Source organism: Leptosomus discolor, chromosome 6 (assembly GCF_034619465.1).
Source record: "Leptosomus discolor isolate bLepDis1 chromosome 6, bLepDis1.hap2, whole genome shotgun sequence".
NCBI classification, from domain to species: Eukaryota; Metazoa; Chordata; class Aves; order Leptosomiformes; family Leptosomidae; genus Leptosomus; species Leptosomus discolor.
In genome coordinates, this window is record NC_141396.1 from 20,437,023 (window position 1) to 20,457,085 (window position 20,063).

A 20,063-nucleotide genomic window follows, 5' to 3' on the forward strand; every position below is an offset into this window, starting at 1 on the left:
ACTCAGAGCAAGATGTGATCAGTGAAACATGAAAAAGTAAAAGTTATCTATATAGAATTCAGCTCACAGTCAGTAATTTCAGTTCTTTTTCACTTGTGTGGGTCTTGCCTTTCTCTGATTACTGTTACTGGAGCCATGTTGCTGTGCAGATGTGCCGGGAGAAAAATCTTCTGTTCTGAAAAGGTTAATGTCTAAGCTGAATCATAGGTTGCAAGAATAATGAACAGTAGCAAGGAGCATCAGAGTTATGGAGAGTGAGGTAAATAAGTAGGATACTGTCAAGCAACTAAAAGGTAAGTTTAAGATTTGGTGAAAAGCAGTATATTGTCATTCCCAACTGACCTTCATACTGGCTATTACCAGCTGAACCCAGAGGATTAGGTAATCCATCTCTAGGATGGTGCTGAAGGTCTTTAAGACTTGATCCCCATAAACAGGTATGTTATCAATGTATATTTTGTTGTACTCAACGCTGACCATCTTGGTCTAGAAGTGTTCAGAATTGGCACTGGTGGAATCTTAACCTGTTGCCTTCTGCCTGGTGGAATTGTCAGGTCATGGCAGAGCCAGTTTCTTTGAAGACTGGAAGGAGTGAAAATGCATCTGTTTTCAGCTTCTTTTGCCTAGGATCACAAAATAAAAGTAATAACCTTGTATGCATATTAAATACATAGGAAATAAGCCTTTTATTTGTTCTCAACAAGAAAACTGCTGCATGGTTTTCTTGTATTATTCTGAAGACTTTGCAGATGTGGAAACTGCAACTTACCAAGATTTTTTTTTCTTTTTTAAGATTAATCAAAGTTTTCATTTGCATGTATTAAAATGCAAAGCATAAGTATAACCAAGTAATTTTTGCCACTGATAATATACGTAGTTAATGTGTTATGTTGTTGACATCACAAATACAGTATATGCATAAGGTAATAGCTTGGAGTCAAAACAAACCAAAAAAACTAGCAGTCCTAGGGTTGTTATTCCCATAGCAGTTGTCAGTACGTATCTGCCTGCTGCTTCAAGGAAGGAATTACATGAAATGTTATGGGAGGTAAGTGCCATATCTATGTCTTCTTGTGTATTCTGTGTAGTTTGTGGAGAACAGTTGTTTGAATTCTTCAATTGCTGTCACGTGCTCAGAGGCAAGGCTAGGAAAGCCTCCCAAGTGACATCCAAGCAGCTGAGTATCTGGAAGTTGTGGCTGTTAGTGCACAAATAAGTTGATATAAAGAATCAAAACATAAAATTCTCTTAAAAATAAGATGTTTGTCTCAAATCAGATCAGTTTTCATGTGCTGCTTTGAAGTATCTGAGTCACTGAATCTCTTGATGTTTCAGTGTTACAAATTAAAAAAGGATTAAATATTACCTTTCCTGAAAGATACTTTCTTAGAGCATCTTAACGGCTCTTTAAAATGACAAAGCCAAGACACAAATGAAGATATATTTTGGCTCACTTGCTGAATACACCTTTCATTCTAAGCTCAAGTGTGTAATTGTCTACATCAGTCTTAATTTACTTATGGAGACTTGTGGTACTAACTGCATGTATTTCATCTGTTAGGACTTACCAATTAAATCCACCCATATAGACCATAAAAAGTTAGATCAGAAAAGTAATGCTGAGTGCTTCAATTTAGCAAATTAGAATAATCTGTAAGCTGTATAAAATAAAAATATATTGTGTTTCACAAATGCAAACTGTATTAAACACTCAGCTTGGTTCCTGAGTTGTTTTTTTTTTAAAAAAACAAAACAAAACTCAAATTGTGCTCATTACTGTGTTGGATGCAGAATTTCTTTCTAGGGTATTGCAATAAGTGGGAAATGGGTTTAGTATCTGAATATATTCTTATATATCATACAGTTAAGTCTTTCTTAATATGGCTTTCATGCTGCACTTTGAGGATAAAATTGTATTTATGTCAGTGAGCACGGACAACATAAAATTGATTTCTCAACAGTCATGCTATTGAGAGACCTTCATAATATAGTAAAACCTGTATTTTCTGATTGTTTAGGCATACTGATGATGTTTAACTGAGGTGCATAAGGAACTTATTGACCAAATGGTCAATATGTTACTGTGTAGTTAAGTCAAATAGTAGCTACTGCTGCTTCTCTCTCCAAAGGTTGACTTCTGGGGAAAGGTACAAGACCAAACTTATCAACTGATATGGTCTAGCAAATAGTGTTTGTCCTCCCATTGCTTCAGCTATTTAGATGTTTACATTTTTAAAAGAAAATAATGAAGCTTTAGTGTAGAATATCTTAATACCATGTTGTACATTAAGTTCACAGTCTTTCAAAAACAGAATAGTTTCTTTGAAAGTTCGTGGTGGTACCAACAAATTACTGCTTTTTCTTTAAACTGGTAATTGAAGGCAGAAAACCCTCCAGATCTTTGGAACAAGTGTAGTGCCAGAGCCTTGAGTACTACAGCTTATGAAATTTTACACTTCAGTAAAGTAACATATACAGTGTGCATAAAATAAACTTTTCTTTAGGAAAATTAAGTACAAGATGTATTAGTTTAAATTCTAGGCATACGTATTTTCCAGGTATCTAATAATTTTAAGAGAAATCCCAACATTGATCACACTTCTTAAAGAAAATATGGTAATTATATTAAGGTAAAGTGCCTTAATTCCTGGACAGCTGCAAGCTGATGTTATGAATGTTTCTTCTTGGTTGTTTCTGGATCACTTTTTCTACTGTACACTAGAGGGCAATCTGTTTCTTCCCAGGGGAGACTGAGGCTCCAGTGTTGGCTAGTGGTGTTTCATATTAGAATATAGAATTAGAAGCACTCTTGTACAAATTTTTGCCCTGCTTGTGTGTAATATGGATTCTTTACCTAACTGTCACTTTGGAAGCTTTGTAATCTACAATAGTTTGATTTTAATGTGATAAGGAGGAGTTTTCTTCCTTGGTTTGAGTCTTGTCATAACACAGACAAATAAAATAATCAAGTTCTGACGTGTCTCAGTTCCAGTAATGACACAATCTGAAGCAATGGCTGTCAGCATTTGTCAATTTGAATCGTTGATCTTTTGCTGGAACTCAAAAGAATGATTGATCATCTGTGCCTGATAGCACAACATTGTAGTATCGAACAAAAATAAATATATTTTTATGCTATGCCTTTAAAATGTATTATATCTGCCTGCTAGACTCCAGGGCATGAGTGTTATTTTCCTAAATCAAACATTTAACAGACTGCTAGACTAGGACAGAGATTTCCATTGCCATGTTAGGATAGATATATAAAAGTATATGTGGCAAAAACTTTAACACATATTTTTAGTAAGTTCTTTTTTTTACTACTTAACTGGATACATGATTTCATATAATGAAATAAGAACATTCCGATAATAAACATTAGCAACTCATCAGTTTTTGATTGGAAAACTGAAGACTGTCTTCATCAGTCTTGGATTTTTTTCCCCTGCATATGCTGCTGCTTCTCCCCATCATGATTTTTCCTTCTGAAGACTTCCTGACTTAGGAGATAAAAATATGTTCCAGTGAAGGTGGCTCTCTCAACCTGTCCAGCATTGTGTTGCCTTAGGTTTTTCAGTGCAATTGTTTTTGACAGTTCTTGTAACTTGTGTATATTTGGAGATGGTGGTGTTTGTTTCCATTTAATAAAACAATACCACAGTTCCAAGTTTGTGACTGGTTTCATAAAGGCAGACTGTAAGTATTTTCTCAAAAGAGACTGGTGAAAAGCTGGCCCAGAAACCTGCCATAATTAGCTTTCTTTCATGAGAAAGGGTATGTGATTGTGTTGTTTGTATATGAAGTTTTGAATTTCTTCCTGTTCTCTTCTTCCTAACCCAAGGGGTTTTTAAACAAATTTGCCAGTGACGCGGAAACGTTTAAGTGGACGTTCCAACAAGTTTTACTGAAGTAAGTGGTCAGGAAGACAAGAGAAATTCGTATTAATGCTGCCACTGGAGAAAACATCTTGAGCTTAAGTCTTGTTATGAGTTTGCAGATCCTGTGGAAGATTATTTTGAATGACATAACAGCAAGTGTTTTCACCTTATTTCATACCAGAAAATTCAGAGTGGTGTCCCTAGGAAGACAGGTGCATAATTGGTTTAATACCCCCAGAACTGCTTATGTAGTTAAAAAATACAAGGGGAACACTAGACCTTCATTGCCTGTAAGGTGAGATTTTTTTAGTTACTGATGCGTTCAAGGTAGAAAACTTGAATCAAATTTGATTTTAAACAGTTTAGCCGACAGGATTTTTGTCTAGTAGAGAAGTCACTTCTTGTATCAGACTGGAAGGGATTACAGTACTGTATGTGACATTGTGCCAGTCGTGTCTGCTCTTAACATGACTAAGCTGAGTAGCAGCATGGCTGAAGTCTTAAAGACTTGGAGCATGCTTGAGATGTTTTATAGTGTCTTCTGATTTGTTTGCCAGGTTGGAAGTGCAGAATGTCAGGGATGGTAGCTGTCTTACAGGCAGTTGTTTGAGAAAAAATTTAACAGTGACTTATGTTTCCCTTCTTTTGGCTAATTAGGTCAGGATACAACTCAAGATAATGAAACTGTTTAAGTTATGTTTCTATAGCTGATGATATTGTCAACGTTGGGCCAGAAATTAACTAACGTTTTTATGATAATGCTTCTTTTTCTTGACATGGATAAAATTGGGCTAGTAGCCTTGAAAACATGAGGCACTCAGCCCGTAAGCTTAAAGCACACTGGATTGTGTATAGCAAGGCTGGAAATAAAATTCATTTTGCATGTTAACCTCTAGATGCAGTTTATCTTCAAATGCTTGAAAGCAATGCAGAGCTTTAGAGAAAAATCAGGATAAGTTATTTGAAAAATTTATAAGAAAAAAAGGAAAATGTGAATTTCCTCATGTTTTTGAACAGTTCAAAAATCCTTTTTCACAGAATATGGAGTGTGTTTTGCAGAGGAGGGTTGGAGTTTATGTTTTGGGTTTTTTTTTAAAGTGTGTTAATCCATTATCCTGCCATTTTTTTTGCTGCTACAGAGGCAACGTAAGCTAACAAGAAGCTGTTTGTGTAATGGGTAAATGGTGAAATGTTACCAGGAAGGAAGTGGGCTGTTCACTCACCTGTAATGTTTGTCATTCAGAAATGAGGTGTACTGGAAAGCTGTTGCATCCTGTTAAGTCCTCCTCCATCCAGTTACTTCAGGTCTGTTCTAGAGAGCATTCTCCAGGGTTTCCTCAATGTAGAGTTGAAAGACTGGACAGATGAGTTTTCCAGCATCACACTCAGGAGGCTGTTTGTCGCTTAATTCAGTAGGTTTTGGTACTAGGCAGCTTAACTTACTTTTTTGGCCTGAATTTTCCATTTGTTTCTTTTCAGCCTATCACTACTATTTATAGTTCTTAGGGACCTGAACAATTTTAGTCTTCATGTTTTATGTTTCAGATACTTCTAGATGATACTTCTAGGTCTCCTTCAGCCTTTTTAGGAGATGAAATATGGCTGCTTTTGCACTGTATCCAGCTGTATCCTTGTAACATAAGGATGTTTTTCATCTGTGCTATAGCTTGCCGATTTCTGTAGGGGTTTTATCAGTTTATACGCCACATTCAGTGTGCCTGCAGCGAATGGCACTTTCATGGGAGAACTCCAGCAAAACCTGAATTGTCAGTGAAGTGCTGTTGATTGGTTAGTACATACCCAAGTAGCAGTAGCATACGCTTTACTATTACAGGTAGATGGTTTTGGATTACTAAAACACAAGCCTATAATTTCCTTGGATGTTGAAGATCCTTTGGTACTTTTCAAAAGGCAGGGGAACGGTGGGATGGGAAGGTAATTCTCTAACCTGCCTAGAGTGCAAATAAGATTAGACTGCAGACCACAAATAACTTTAATTTCAAATCCTCAAAAAACTCATTCTCTTAATAATGGCTGCTTAACAGATTTAGAGCATGTCACCCCAAAGATGGTGGTATTTCCAACTGAGTCTTCTGCATAAGATTATACGCTGCTGCACATTTCTCTAGGTGAAGGAAGTTATTGAAGTATTAGGTTAAATTAATAAAATAAGTTTTATTGATATTTTTGTGGGGGGTTCATGGAGGTTTAGGAATTTAAGGTAGACAGATTTTTTTTTTTTAATGATATTAACTGTTGATTCCATTATATTAGTATTTCTGACTATAGAAAAATGTGACTAGCTATAAAAGGCTTATAACTAAATAATCAGGAGTGCATGCAGCTTTTAATCTGAAAGATACTTTGAGCATTTACTTGCATAATTCTGTCTTCCAAAGGTTTACTATTTCAATCATGAGAATGGAGAATGCATTTTTGTTGTGTCTATACCTGATGGAAAATTCAGTGTCGTTTTCATGTAGTATCTTTTCTATTCGGTGATTGAATGTTGACTCCTTGTGTCACTCTAGGACGTGGCAAAAAGAACGTTTGAAGGACAAAGAACATCGAACAGCTGAAGAACTTTCTGAAGAAAGTGACACTGAATTTGAGGAGGGTTTCAAAGTACCAGGATTTCTCTTCAAAAAGCTTTTTAAGTATGTATTGCATACTTAATTTTAATATTATGCTGCTGTGTGCTGTTAATAATATTAGTAGTAGTAGTTGTGGTTATTTCTGGATGCCCTTTGCTGAAACTTTTACTGGAGTGAATGGTGCCTCAACTCTTATTTCGGTTGTGTCTGTAGGATTATTTCTTTAAAAAAGGCTGCAGGGTCAAGCCTCAAAGAAACTTATTACAAGCACAAAATGCAGTTACATGAAAATACGGATGATAACTGGCTGATGTGAATATTGTGACTGCGTATTAGCTAAACTACGAATTGAGCAGCTATCCTTGTCTATTTTTATAAACATAAATATAAATTTATGTTTATACATTTCTTTTATTGATAAATGCGTGTTTTTAATTCAAGCATGGAGTGGTAGAATAACTTCACTTTGAAGAACAGGGTGTCGGCAAGAAGTGTAGGTTTTTCCGTGAGTGAAATTTTCTGCCAGTAAAAAATGCAGACAATTTTTTCTTAAAATAACTACTCAAAGTAACTACTTATAATTCATATTATAAAATAGTCTTTAACATTTTGCCCAGTAAAACTTTAAAATACAGACAGTAAATTCTTAATTCCTTTAGTAGATGGAAAACACTCAACAACTCATTCTTTAGTTATTTGATGCTGGATTACAGATTTAGACATGACTGCTTTCTGTTTCAGTTTTTTGAGACCATGTGCCCAGTGACACTTTCAAGTTCATCTGAAAAAGCTATTTACAAAAGGCAGCCCAAACAAGCTAGCAGCTGGCAAGTTAACCTCATCCATAATCTCTTCTTTAACTTTCATGGATAATAGGCTTGAACTTGTTTTTGTTGGCAACGTTTTGCACACAGGAAAAACATCTTCTCTTTCAAAAGCCAACTCTCTAAAAATCTTATAATTAGTGTGGTGGAACGCCCTGATTTATAACGGGCGTGCATGGTATCCCTTCCAACAGGACCACTTAGTCTTAACCTCAAAGAAATTATTACTGTTGTCCTGCAGTTCCTCAGAAGGAAAGCACTAGCTCTGAAATGGAATTGAATTAATGACTTGGTTGTCAGGACCGTACACAGCCAATATGTGGTCTCCAGTTGTTTATGCAGAGATACTGCAGAAGTAATCATCCTGTGAACGGATGTGTGGTCTGAGTAACCCAAAGGGAATTGAAATAAAGCAGGCAACTAAAAATTAATCTTAAGAGATACCAGCCTCACTAATGAAGGGTATCCCTGCAAGCATGAGTCAGTTGGCAAAACTTCTTAAGTGGTTAGAAAGATCAATTGAGTTGAATGATTTGTCTGACTTGTAACTTAAATGCTGAAATCTCCAATGTAGGAAGGCCCATAGTCAATAGTCATTAAACTAGTTCTGAGCAAGTTTAGTACCGAAACATGGAAGTATATTGACCCAAGGAGGTGTATAGCAGTATACTGTCAGTGATCTTCCTGCATAGTTGAATTGCATTCTGAAGAAGTGAGCTCACAGTAGAAATAGTAGACCCTTAAGTTTGTTTATTGGCAAGTCTGTTAAAGTGCACTTTCTTCCCCATATACTTGTCTGCTTTGAGGAACATTCAGCAAGAGTACCATTGGTGCTGCTGTGGAACAAAACCAAACATAGTGACCAAGACTTACAAATGTTGCCTTATACTGTCTGCACTTAGCCTGAGAGAATGCTGTCTGTATAAACAAGAAACCAGGCTTCTTCATTATTTGCTTTCAGCATGTGATTTCCCTGTCTGAAATTCAATTTTGGCTCAGCAAAAATGTAGCTAGACTCTGCTAGCTACTGTGGTGAATTTTGAGGGATGCATCACAGCATGATTGCTCATGTGAAATACAGTCCAAGCAGAATTATTTTGGAGAACCAGGCAACATTTTTATTTTACTTCTACAGTATTTTTGGAGTAAAAAACAAAACATAAAAATTGGTGCAATGAAAGCATAAGAAAAAAAAGAATTTATTATCTCTCCATATAACCATGAACAATTGGCGGGGGGGGGGGGGGGGGGGGGGGTGTGGTTTTTGCTCTAACTTTTGCGTAGTTGCAATTATTGCACGTTTATATGATTATACGAAGAAAGTACCTACGTCTTTTCCATTTATAGATAATCTTGGAGCAGATTTTTTCACAAACTTAATTCTCTACTGTGAAACTTTCTCAGGAGATACAGGGAGAGGGAGAAAGCTGCTTATAAATGCAGCTAGCTTTTAAGCACTGGATACAATCCCAGGAAATAATACAAAATAATACCAGGAAGTTTTTGAATGGTTGTCTTCTGAAGAGACATGCTGGACATCAGTCTGGGGAGCAGCTTCTGACAGGAATTAGGGTTCTCTCAAATTCTTTAATATTTCTATCAGAAAATGTTTTGCCTTCATAAAATGTAGTAATGGTAGCATCTTAACCCAATTATAGCTAATCGTGCAAGCCATTTCATTGTTGGCTTTAGATTGCTGCATTTTTAAGGTGAATTAATTTCTAATGAAAGGGGGGTTTTAAGGGCTTCTTGGTATAATGCATTTGAGACACCAACAGATAGTATGATGTCTGAACCACTAGATGTGTTCTTTGATCATCTTTTTCTAACTACTGAAGCCAATTGTTTGTCATCGTTTATCATTCTGTAAATCCATACAGAACCCATCATAAACTGATGTTTAATAGTACTCTGTAGACACTAGTGTCATTAGCTGTCAGGAGTCCTAAATATTATTTGTTCAAAGAATTATTTTGAAATGCACACAAGACAATGCCCTAAAATTAATAATCCCTATTTTACAAAAAAAAAAAAAAAAAAAGTCTTTTGCTCTTTGCTGTGCTCCGCACTCCAGGAATGCGTGCCGTCAAGGAAATCATGTCAGTAACCTTGTTCTTCCTTTAAGTTACAAGACACAGAAGTGCTGAAACTTGTATTTTGTTTTATTTTTTAATTGTAATTTAAATACACTGTTTCATCATTTCTTTCAGTTCTGTTTTCAGTTTAACCCACACATGTGGCATGTTAGTCCTACTGGTCTCACCACTTCATATCATTATAAAAAAGCACGTCCTAAAGTGATTGTCTGTCTGGCATCTTATCTCCACCTTTTTAGCTTGCCATTGTAAATCTTGCTCTCCAGTCTACTTCTTTTAATTGGAATGTATTTTACGTTGTTGCTTATACAATTTCCAGTGAATGACTGAGAGTAGAAACTGCCTTGATGCTCCCACGTAATAATGCTCTGCTGCATCCCATTCACTGGAATAGTTTCTATTGTTTTGCCTTCCAAAACATTTTGCCTTGTTGGCTTTTTTCTTCATTAAGAGAGACTAAATGTTATTAAATTAGTTTATGTAAAAAGAAAGCATGCTTTGGCAGATATGATCAGTTTTCACAGTATAGTGTAAAGTCTGTACCCCTTACAAGTCATTCTTTTCCTTCAGTTCAAGGTATATGCTCCAAATAATACGATTTACTAGACCCTTACATGTCATCTTTTCTGAAAAGATAATGCTTTAATAGAGTAGCTTTCCAAGTTGCTTTTAACACTTAAAATATACATGAAATAAAATACCCTCTAATTACCATGACTATCAGTTTAATTAGAAATGTTTTAGCGTTGCATAAAGAATGAAAGTCGCATGTAATGTCTGAGTGCATCAAAAATGTATGACCTAGTAAATACAGCACTCATGTAAAACACACATCCAGCATGTTACTGTAACTAGTATAAGAACCTTGCCAAATGATTAATTCATGAGTACTTTCTGTTATGGTCTGTATTATCAAACATTTGCCATCTTCTTTTTCCCTGTTTTAGGTACCAGCAGACAGGTGTTAGGTGGCTCTGGGAATTGCACTGCCAGCAGGCAGGAGGAATTCTGGGAGATGAGATGGGATTGGGCAAGACCATCCAGATAATTGCCTTCTTGGCAGGTCTGAGCTACAGCAAGATCAGGACTCGTGGTTCAAATTACAGGCAAGTGCTCCTCTGCAGACTGTCAGTCTGTGGAGCTCAATTAATATTTCATCAGATGTATTGCTGGTGGAGGAGGGTCCTGTGAATTATTAATGACATTTCAATTACAATATTCCTTTAATTCTTTTAGTGGGGGACATCAAAGGAAAAATTTTACGAGACAATGGAGCTGTAGGGCAGGAAAAATTAAACATGTAACACTTTTAATGAATTCCAGGCATTGATGCTTCATTTTGCAGATGAGCCGCACTAGATATTTTGGGTCAATACGGTGTCTAAGGTTAGCTTCCACAAATGGATTGTTTACAAACTCAATTACATTAATATCAATAGTTTACACAATATGGAATTTTAAATTGGATGTAATACCTCTAGTTCCATTTATTAAATTTTACGTTAAAATATTTGTTCTGGCAAGCCACCAGGTAAATGCTTTACAGGAAGTAGAAAGCTGATTTGCGATGAAAGTTAGAGTTTCTGATCAGCAGGGAATTATCCATGCCAAAAAATAGTAGTAATAGTAAAACCAGTAACTTATACAGAGGAATTTCCATCTGCATTTTTGTTGTTGCTTTTTAAAACTATGTTAGAGTGACTGGCCTTTCTTACAAGATCTTTTATGCTTTGTTGTTACTGAACAATGCTTTAAAATTCCTTTTTCGTAGGTGAAATTACCAGAAAAGATACTTGTTGGTGTTCTTGGATTTACAATTGCACACATGAATAATACTTGATTTTTTCTAGTTCTGTCAGCCTGTTTACCTGATGTAAATTAATACATGCAATTAAGCAAATATCATATTGCTATACAAAACAAAAATAATTAACTTTATAGAGAGGCATATTTAAATTATGTTCAGCATGTATGTTAATTGTAAAATAACAATTTAAAGAGGAAATATTACTGTCTTTTTCTCCAGTTGCTTCCTACTGTACCCTTTATATAAAAAAAACTCCAGGTCCTCCATTACTCAAACCAGTTGATTTACTTTGGTATGGCTGCCTGATTTAAAGGTGCTACTCTACAGATTATTTTGTGTAGGTATATTCCCTGCCCCAGTTGGAGGACCACTGAGTTGATGGAAATCCTTCAGGAACATCTCGTGACATTATTACACAGTTACAGACCTGAGATACTGTGGTGAAACTACAATGAAACTTTGAAAAGGCCAAAATATAATTGCACAGCTAAGCTGCAGTTTTCTTTCTACTTGTAAGATAATGTGTTAAGTTTCATTTTTTTGGCTGTGCATGTCATTAAGTTCATCATGATAATAATTCCATGGGAGGAAACAAAGTTTAATTTTTTGGTGAAACTTACTCTGATTTTGCTTGTGTGCTGTAAGGCAGAAGGTCTAAACAGCTTGATCTTTGCATAGTCAAGTGTTTTCCCCATCTGCACTCTGAACTGGAAGGCAGTTAACACCAGCTAGCTAGCTTCTGTCTGAAAGCCATGTAGTCTAGTAAGCAGAAAAACTTCTGGTCAGTCTGACTGAGAAGCAGGCATTAAGAGTGGACATAGTTGTGTTATCAGCACTGTTTAAATGCCTTCCAGCCTGGCTTGTATCTCACTACCTTGATGTGTAGATGGAGCTGGTGTATGAATCTGGCACTGTGGGCTTTCCCAGCCTCAACTAGACTTCTGTAAAATGGAGATTTTTGTGTAGAATGGAAAAGATTGTTGTATTTGGAGGCACCTGATTATTAAGACAATAGAGTCACTTTGGTTGATATTCAAAATATTCAGCTTTATTTTCTATCAGTGAAATTTTTCTGCAAAAGTATTATGTAAAATAAAGTGAGTAGAAATTTCCTTTTGTAAACAGCTTCTGATTCCAGTGTTTTGCTGATTCTGAAGGAGCCTGAAGACTAGTTGAAGTAAGGAACTACTTGTTAGATGGAATAGTACTATTACAAAAACTTTAAATGTCTCACTTTTAATAGTTTTTGAGCTATACAGCTGGGGAAAGCTAAGTTTCATGTGAGGTGTCAATAGAAGTGTTGCAGCTGTGATGGTGTAAGGGTGTTAGACAAGCTGAGATAGTTGGAATAAGCAACAGCTTTCAGACCAATGGTCCTTTCACAAGAAAAAACAAAGCAGCAGCAACAAACTTCAAGTAACCCATCTCTAGCTATATCTCTGTTGAAATCTGTTGTTGAAACCTGTTGAAGGGCTTGAGGGTCCACAAGTTTGCTTGTTTCCAAATATGTTATTTCATTTGACAAAGATCTTGCCTTTCACTACAGACTTTGCTTCATTTATTTGAGAGATCAGATGAGAAACTCTGCCATAAAGTTTATACACTGATTATTTACTCATCTGTGCTCTTCAAGATACTGAGATGTGATCATACACGTTAAACATTGAGGCTCAATCTCTGCTATGTGTGACAGAAAGTTTAATTTCCGTGTTGCTTACATAAATAAAAATCCATTGCCCCAGATACTTTGTATTGCTCTTGCTGCCCTGTTCTTTTATTTTCACTAGGATTTAGTTGTCATTTCAGTTTCATTTTGAAGGCATGATTTGCCAGTGCTTGGCAATATAGTTGGTTATAATGCAACGTGTTTTCCTCTACTAATTTTTTGAGTATGTGAAGACTATAAATACAGTATGACTACAGCTTTCTTTTTCTTGGTAGTAAATTGCAGTAATAGATCTTATCTGAAAATCTAATCACACCCAATTAAATAAGAACTAATAAAGGATGCTTGCTGTGAATTTGGGTTTTATAAACCAGAAGCAACAGAAGAAGAGACATTGAGGTATATTGATCATATGTGATATTAGTACAATGCAACTGTGAAGAAGAGGATACATTATGACAATATATTTGGGGTAGGAACAGGGCAGTATTAGTATCCTAGTACAAGGCAGCAGTAAGACTTTAGTTTAGAATGTTATTAGTGTCACCTTTGTTCAAGAAAAACAAATATAAATTGGATGGGCAGCAAAGCAGATCTGTTGCAGTGATAAGGACGATGAGGGATGCCTCCTAAGTGTAGCAAGGAGAAGTGCGTGGCTTGTTTAGATTTGTGAAACAGCACAGACTAGAAGTTAGATGACTCTCTTACATAAATAAGTAAAAGCTCTCAAGAGAAGAATAAAATGTTGGCTAGTGGAAAGTGATTAGAGCCAGACTAGACACAGAAGAGACTTCACACAACCACTTGGAGCGGGAGTGCGAACTCTTCATGTAAGCTGAGGGGGGGGAAAAGGACCCTGGATAAAACCAGCATGTGAGCTTGTTTGAGACAGACCAAGGGAAAAACCAGAGGCAGTTTGTTACTGCCCATGAAGAATGGTAAACTAATATATTTTGGGAAAGTTGGCTTTTTTACTATAGACATTAAGAGCAGTAGCAGTGGTTATTTAGGTTTGTAGCATAGTTGAAGCTATTTTTTGCATCTCCAACTTCTAACTTTCCCTTAGATTGCTGGGAATTTTTTAAATTAGACTATGAAGGTTGTTATGTAATATTTTTTCATAATGAAAGATATAAGGCACATCCAGGTTGTTATTCTGCATATGTATAAGCTTTTAATAAAGAATATTATTTCTTTGTGTCAGTAGTTTCTGAAGGCATTAACAGACTTTTTTTAAAGCAGAGTATTGCTGCTGTCTGAGAAATCTTTCTTTATTGCTATATGCATGTGATCTTGCATGTATACTGTGATCTTCTGAATTGTTTATTTAGTACCACTTGAATAGTACATAGTCAGCTAGACCTAGATCAGTACGTGATGACTGTAGCTATTGCCTTTGTATGCAAAGTCATTTTGTTATGTTTTTTAAAGAGAAAATACATTTGAAAAATTAGTACTAGTAACCACTACTCAGTACATTTCCTGTATGATTGTTGGTGTTTGTTTGTGATGATAATATTTCTTGTTTGGCTGCTGTGCAAGAGATTTTTCTCTTCTTAATCTTAAGAGTAGCTCTGAATGTACAGAAAGACTTTGTTTCAAACATCCTCAGTAATTCTCAGAAACAATCATATGATTATGAATAAGAAACTTATGAGACAATTTAAGCCCAGCTCAGACCTAAGCTTCCATGGATGATATATTCTGCTGCTTTAGAGTCCTTCTCTTATTTGTAGATTATGTGATAATAGTACAGTATATTACCAACATGAAGCAGAACACCTGTGTGCAAGTCCATTTGTAAGACTCTAGCTACACATTGTTTTTCACAGAAGTAATAGAATAGTTGTTTGTTAATGATTTCTTTTCTTTTACAGAAACAGCAGTCACCTGAACCTGATTTGTGTTAACCACAGGAGGAAGTTCCCTTATGCCTTATTGTTAGGAGCTTTTCTATTTCTGTGTTTATCTTGATAGATGCATCTATTAACTGTTCAGTGGATAGGTTCTTATAGCAGTACCCCTTTCACCTTCTTTTAAAAACCAGACTTCCAGAAAAACAAAGTGCCAATTAATTTCCATAGCGCTTATATTCCACTTGAACTATAAAGTGTGTCATTTTAATATGTGTGTACCTTAATGAGACACTTAATATAGAGTATTTATTTCATGTTAAATGTTTTTTTTCCTTGAATACTTTATTTTAGGTACCAGGGCTTGGGTCCAACAGTGATTGTTTGCCCAGCTACTGTGATGCATCAGTGGGTAAAAGAATTCCACACTTGGTGGCCTCCATTTAGAGTCGCCATTCTCCATGAAACTGGTTCTTATACCAGCAAAAAGGTAATGGTTGACATCCATTTTGTAATTCCAGAAGCTTCTCTTTTTTTCCTTTGTGCTAGCCAAAAAATAAATATCTCCTGTTCCTGAATATTTCTGTGCAAGCTTGTGCTCTTTCTCTGATTTTTTTAAAAGAACAGAAAGTTAAGTGTCTTGTACAGATTTGTTAGGAAACTGGACAAAAAGGGAATGACACAGAGTACACTTATATTATGATATAAACTAGCATTTCCTGAGCAAATTAAACATAGTAACAGGTTTCTTGCTTAAGCTTTGTTTGTACTGTAGTACGTGCTAGCAGTTCATGACTAGACTGCTTCTATACCAGATACATGCTTCTAGTACTGGTGAAGTCTTTCCTCGTGTTTCTGTGCATCAGTATGTCATTGATCTAATGTTTAATACGCTTTGCTTGCACAGGCAATTTCTCTTCAGTTGGTCAATACATCAGCTGATACCACCTAGGCTAATTTTCTTTAATGATAGTGTTACTTTTGTTTGTTTTTTTCTTTTTTTCAAGTAGTTCCTTTTCTGTCTTTTAATTTTCTTGTCCAGTCTCTTGATATGCGTGTTGTTATTCTGTTTCTTCAGTTGACAAGCCTCAATCCTTGGTACCTTGCAGGAAGAAAACAAGTAAAACTTGGATTTTTTGTTTTCCCTTTTCCTCATATTTCAGATGCTTAAATGGATTTTCAGGATTCAGCAAAGCATTTTTAAATTTCTCTTTAAATATTTATTGAATTTCTTGTAATAACATTAAAATGATATGGCGCTTAATTGTACTTGATTAAACGTATTCTGAGGTAATTGATGCAGTTACAGTAGATGGCAAAAAAGGAATAGCATGCTCTAATGTGCTAAGAGCTTCCTGTTGTTCAATTAACTTGGTATGTTTTCAAGCCCTAGAAGTCTTTTGACCTCAATAACATTCTTACATGTCTTCCTAAATTAAATTGTGTGTGCTTATTTTGGGGTGTTTCTTAATTAATGCACTTGACAGACTGGCTCAAATCTTTCCATCTGCAGGAATAGTCAAGTTTTCAGGACTTCACTTAAACTTAAGAAATTAATAAGAAAATTGTGGTTAGACTGCATAAGAACATATGTTTATTCTTTGGTTGAGATTAATTTTACATGGTCAGAAGCCAAGTCGCTTTGCACCTGTGGTCTCAATGCTGCACAGACCTGTTCAGAATTAAACTGGTAATTCCAGGATTCGCCTGTTGTTGTGTTAGTGTATCATGTTTTATCATAAAGCAAATGAGAAGAGTTTTGTGCTGGACAGCTAACTTGCCGGGAGACAAGACTGGGGAACCGAACGTTGTTACCTGATTTGGAGTGAGAAAGGTCACTTAAGCCTCTGGGCTAACAGAGAATGGTCTGGACTGGCGGAAGAACATAATTGTCCCACAAATTAACTGGACATCAGACAGTGAATATATTAATGGATTTTGAGGAATGCATTATCCTGTAGTAGTTGGCCAGCAGGTTGTTCATGGTAAAACACAGTATTGCAGCTTGTTCCGTACAGGCCTGTGAAAGAGGGACGAATGATTTCTAAGGAACAGAGAAAGATTAGTCTTAAAACTATTAAAGGAGAATTTTGGAGGAAAAGAGTTAAGCAATGACAGGTGTTCCATAAGGCAAGACCATCTTTTATAGATGAGAGAGACAACAGCTGAAGTTTCATTTGATAAAACTTAAGTTAATCTTTTAGGTGAGATGGATCTGTGTGATTGTTGCCATAACATTGTCAGGAATGCTGAAATATTAGCAAATACTAAATCTTCCAGCACTGGTGAAATTATATGCTTTACGAATTGGTATTTTCTATTGCACCTTCTAAGGTACCTAAGCAGCAATGCAAGGTCCTGTCTCCCAGTTCTTTAGACTTGCACACAGAAGTATTTGCTTGACAGTGAAGAGCGGGGAAGACATCTGTTCTGATTGTTTTATCATAAATTGGTGCTAGGCAATACCTCACACATCTTTGCAGTTAGTGACACTTTTTTAGTGTTACAAAAGGACTTCTGAGCAGTGTGGCAAGTGAAAGGCTGACCGATCATTACCTTGGCATATCCTCTCTTCCCTGTCCATTTTGGTTTTCTTTGCAAGAACCTTAGGATTTTCCACTATAATCGCATGAAATAACAGCCTAAATTGTAAGCACAAGATTGGCTGCAAATCTGGTCAGCCTGTTTCACATGAGTCATCGAGACATCCTGCTTAGATATCTCTGCTGCTATGGTATATGTGTAGGTTTTTAGCATATGTGATGGTCCAAAAGAGAGACTACTTCATTCCTTTGCTAAAACAACAATGGTAGATGATTTTGGCAGTCAGGGAGAGAAGTCTAAAGTTCCAGTTTCACCCCTTGAAGTATGACTAATAGTTCAGAGGCCTTCAGCTATCCACATGGGAAGGCAGGTTGGTATTTTAGATGATGGAAGGAGGACACAATAGCAAGTTGGATAGGTTTCCAGACTTTTGAGCTAGTTTAAGGCATTTGGATGAAATCTAAAACTTGCTTTTTTATTATTATTATTTGTGATCACAGAAGGTCATTTGGGTCTTCTATGATGGTAAATGTGCTTAAGTTGGAAGCAGTAGGAAAACCCAAATTTAAGTAGTAGTCTTCCCCTGTGAAGTCAGCTTTCAGTTTGAACAAGGTACAGCATTTGTGATTAAATACGTCCTGTGGTGCTGTCTTATGCTATTAACCTTCTACTGTGGTTTACACTCAAATCTGATGTAGCTTAAAGTGACTTGTAAGTATCAAGTGCCCCGAGACCTCTAAGGATGAGAGAAAATAAAGAAGTAAATCTAATGTAGTGTATCATAAGTACTGTTTTATTTATGGTATAGAAGTTAAGGGGAAGAAAGCTCTACGTAAGTAGGAAAAAGTCTTCTGTACAAAGAGCTTGTCCTGTTGTTTCAAAAATTCTGATGTCACATGAGCGTTTGTAATCATAGAATGGCAACGTGAACTTTGGTTATCTTGGTTTAACATATTGCATGTGGAAGGAGGCTGTATTTTTTAAGATCAGGGCTGAACTTTTTCATTTCTTGATCTTTAGAGCAGGTATCACTGAGCTTAACAATTATTTCTGGTGGTAATCAGAGAATCATTTAGGTTGGAAAAGACCTTTAAGATCATTGAGTCCAACTGCTAACCTAGCACTGTCAAGGCCACCACTAAACCATGTCACTAAGCACCACATCTACACATCTTTTAAATACCTCCAGGGATGAGGACTCCAGCACTTCCCTGGGCAGCCTGTTCCAACAATGTTTGACAGCCCTTTCAGTGAAGAACATTGCCTTATTCTGGTCAAGTGCTGGACACACAATGCACAATCCCTCAAAAGCCATTGTCAGTTCATGATGCTTGCACCTGTTGAACCATATATTTGAAGACGACTGAAGATTTTAGACCACCTACCCTCACAGTAGAGTATACAATCTACATGTCAAGAAAATAAGCTGCAGTGGTTAGCATTATTGGCATGACTGCGTATGGAACCTCTATTTTCGCCAAAGGCTCTATTTCTGAGTTAGGAGCCGAACTCGGATAAACTTAGTATCATGCCACAAGAAGTAGTATTCTTGTTAAATATGTAGTAAGTGCTTTAGCTCTTTTTATTGCAACTTTTACATTATTAAACATTGTAATGTGTTCTTTTGAAGCCTCTTCATGGTGCCATTTAGATTGTTTTGTTGGGGGCAGGGAAATAATAAAGAGGTTTTATAGGTTAAATTTATAGATCTCTGGGCTTAATGGTTGTTTATGAGATAGTGGTAAGCATGCTGAAGAATGCATTTTTGATTCAGAAGTGATATATGGTCGTGTAAGTGATTAGATATTATCTCCGTAAGTTCACACTTGCCTTAAAGGTATCTGAATCTTTAGAGAATTTTGTAGTTATCATTAATCTTGTTCTTTAAGTTCAGTCTTAACATGCACATTTCTGTTTAAGAAAATTACCATTTTTAATACATAATATTATAGACAAGTTGAAGTACTCTTACATTTTATTTTTTTTTAGAAGACTATGCTAAAAAAGATAAACCTTATTTCTGTGAGCATCAGTCAAAAAAAAGAGTCTGGTTTTTGTAGCTTCAGAAACAAACTTCTAACTACAGCGAGGTACCAGCCAGAAAAAAAAAAAATTGCTTAGAGGTGTGTCCTTAGCATAAATCATAAACTTTTTAGCCTTAAGAAATGGTGCTTGCCAAAAATATTCCAGCCTTTGTATGTTGCATGTGTCCCAGTGAAGACAAGGCAACGCAATCAACTTGCAACCCTACGTTAGGAGAAAGTACTGTCCTTGAACTGTAAAGGCTTGAAACACTATGCTGAACAGAACTACAGGATCAGAATTACTTGATCTATTTGCCTTTTCCTTTGTTTGTTAGCATATTTTAAAGGCCAGAGTTCAGAATTTCAAAGCTACATAACTGTTGTGTAATCTTTTGGGATTAGTAGGATTTGTCTCTAAAGCTGATATTTTTTATATGGTGTGGGTTTTTTGGGGGTGTTTTTGTTGTTGGTTTGGTTGTTGTTTTTTTTTTTTTTAGGTTTACCAGTGCATGCCCTAAAATACTTCATTAAAGTGTATTTCCTGGGGGGGGGAGGGAAAAAATCAAACATGCCTGAATCTAACCAAAGAGGAATTGTAAATGAAAGAATACATGATAAAATACATGATAAATTCTGGAATGCCACAGCCTCAAAACAGTGTGTATGCAATATTAAATCTGTTATCTTATTTTAAAATATTTAAAATTATTCCAAGGGCTGTAACTAAAGCGAAAGCAACCTTTGAGAAAGTACCCAATGCAGTAAAACAAGAGTTAA

At 36.0% G+C, this 20,063-nt stretch overlaps 1 protein-coding gene across 1 annotated transcript in view; it reads left to right on the top strand.

Annotated features, from left to right (window-relative positions):
• The window catches only part of ERCC6 (ERCC excision repair 6, chromatin remodeling factor), a 51,241-nt gene that overhangs the window by 12,260 nt on the left and 18,918 nt on the right, over window positions 1-20,063 (top strand). Inside the window, exons 6-8 of the mRNA XM_009959776.2 lie at window positions 6,410-6,535; window positions 10,340-10,498; window positions 15,073-15,208. Of these exons, the coding sequence (XP_009958078.2) occupies window positions 6,410-6,535; window positions 10,340-10,498; window positions 15,073-15,208 (421 nt within the window). The remainder of the gene's footprint in view (window positions 1-6,409; window positions 6,536-10,339; window positions 10,499-15,072; window positions 15,209-20,063) is intronic.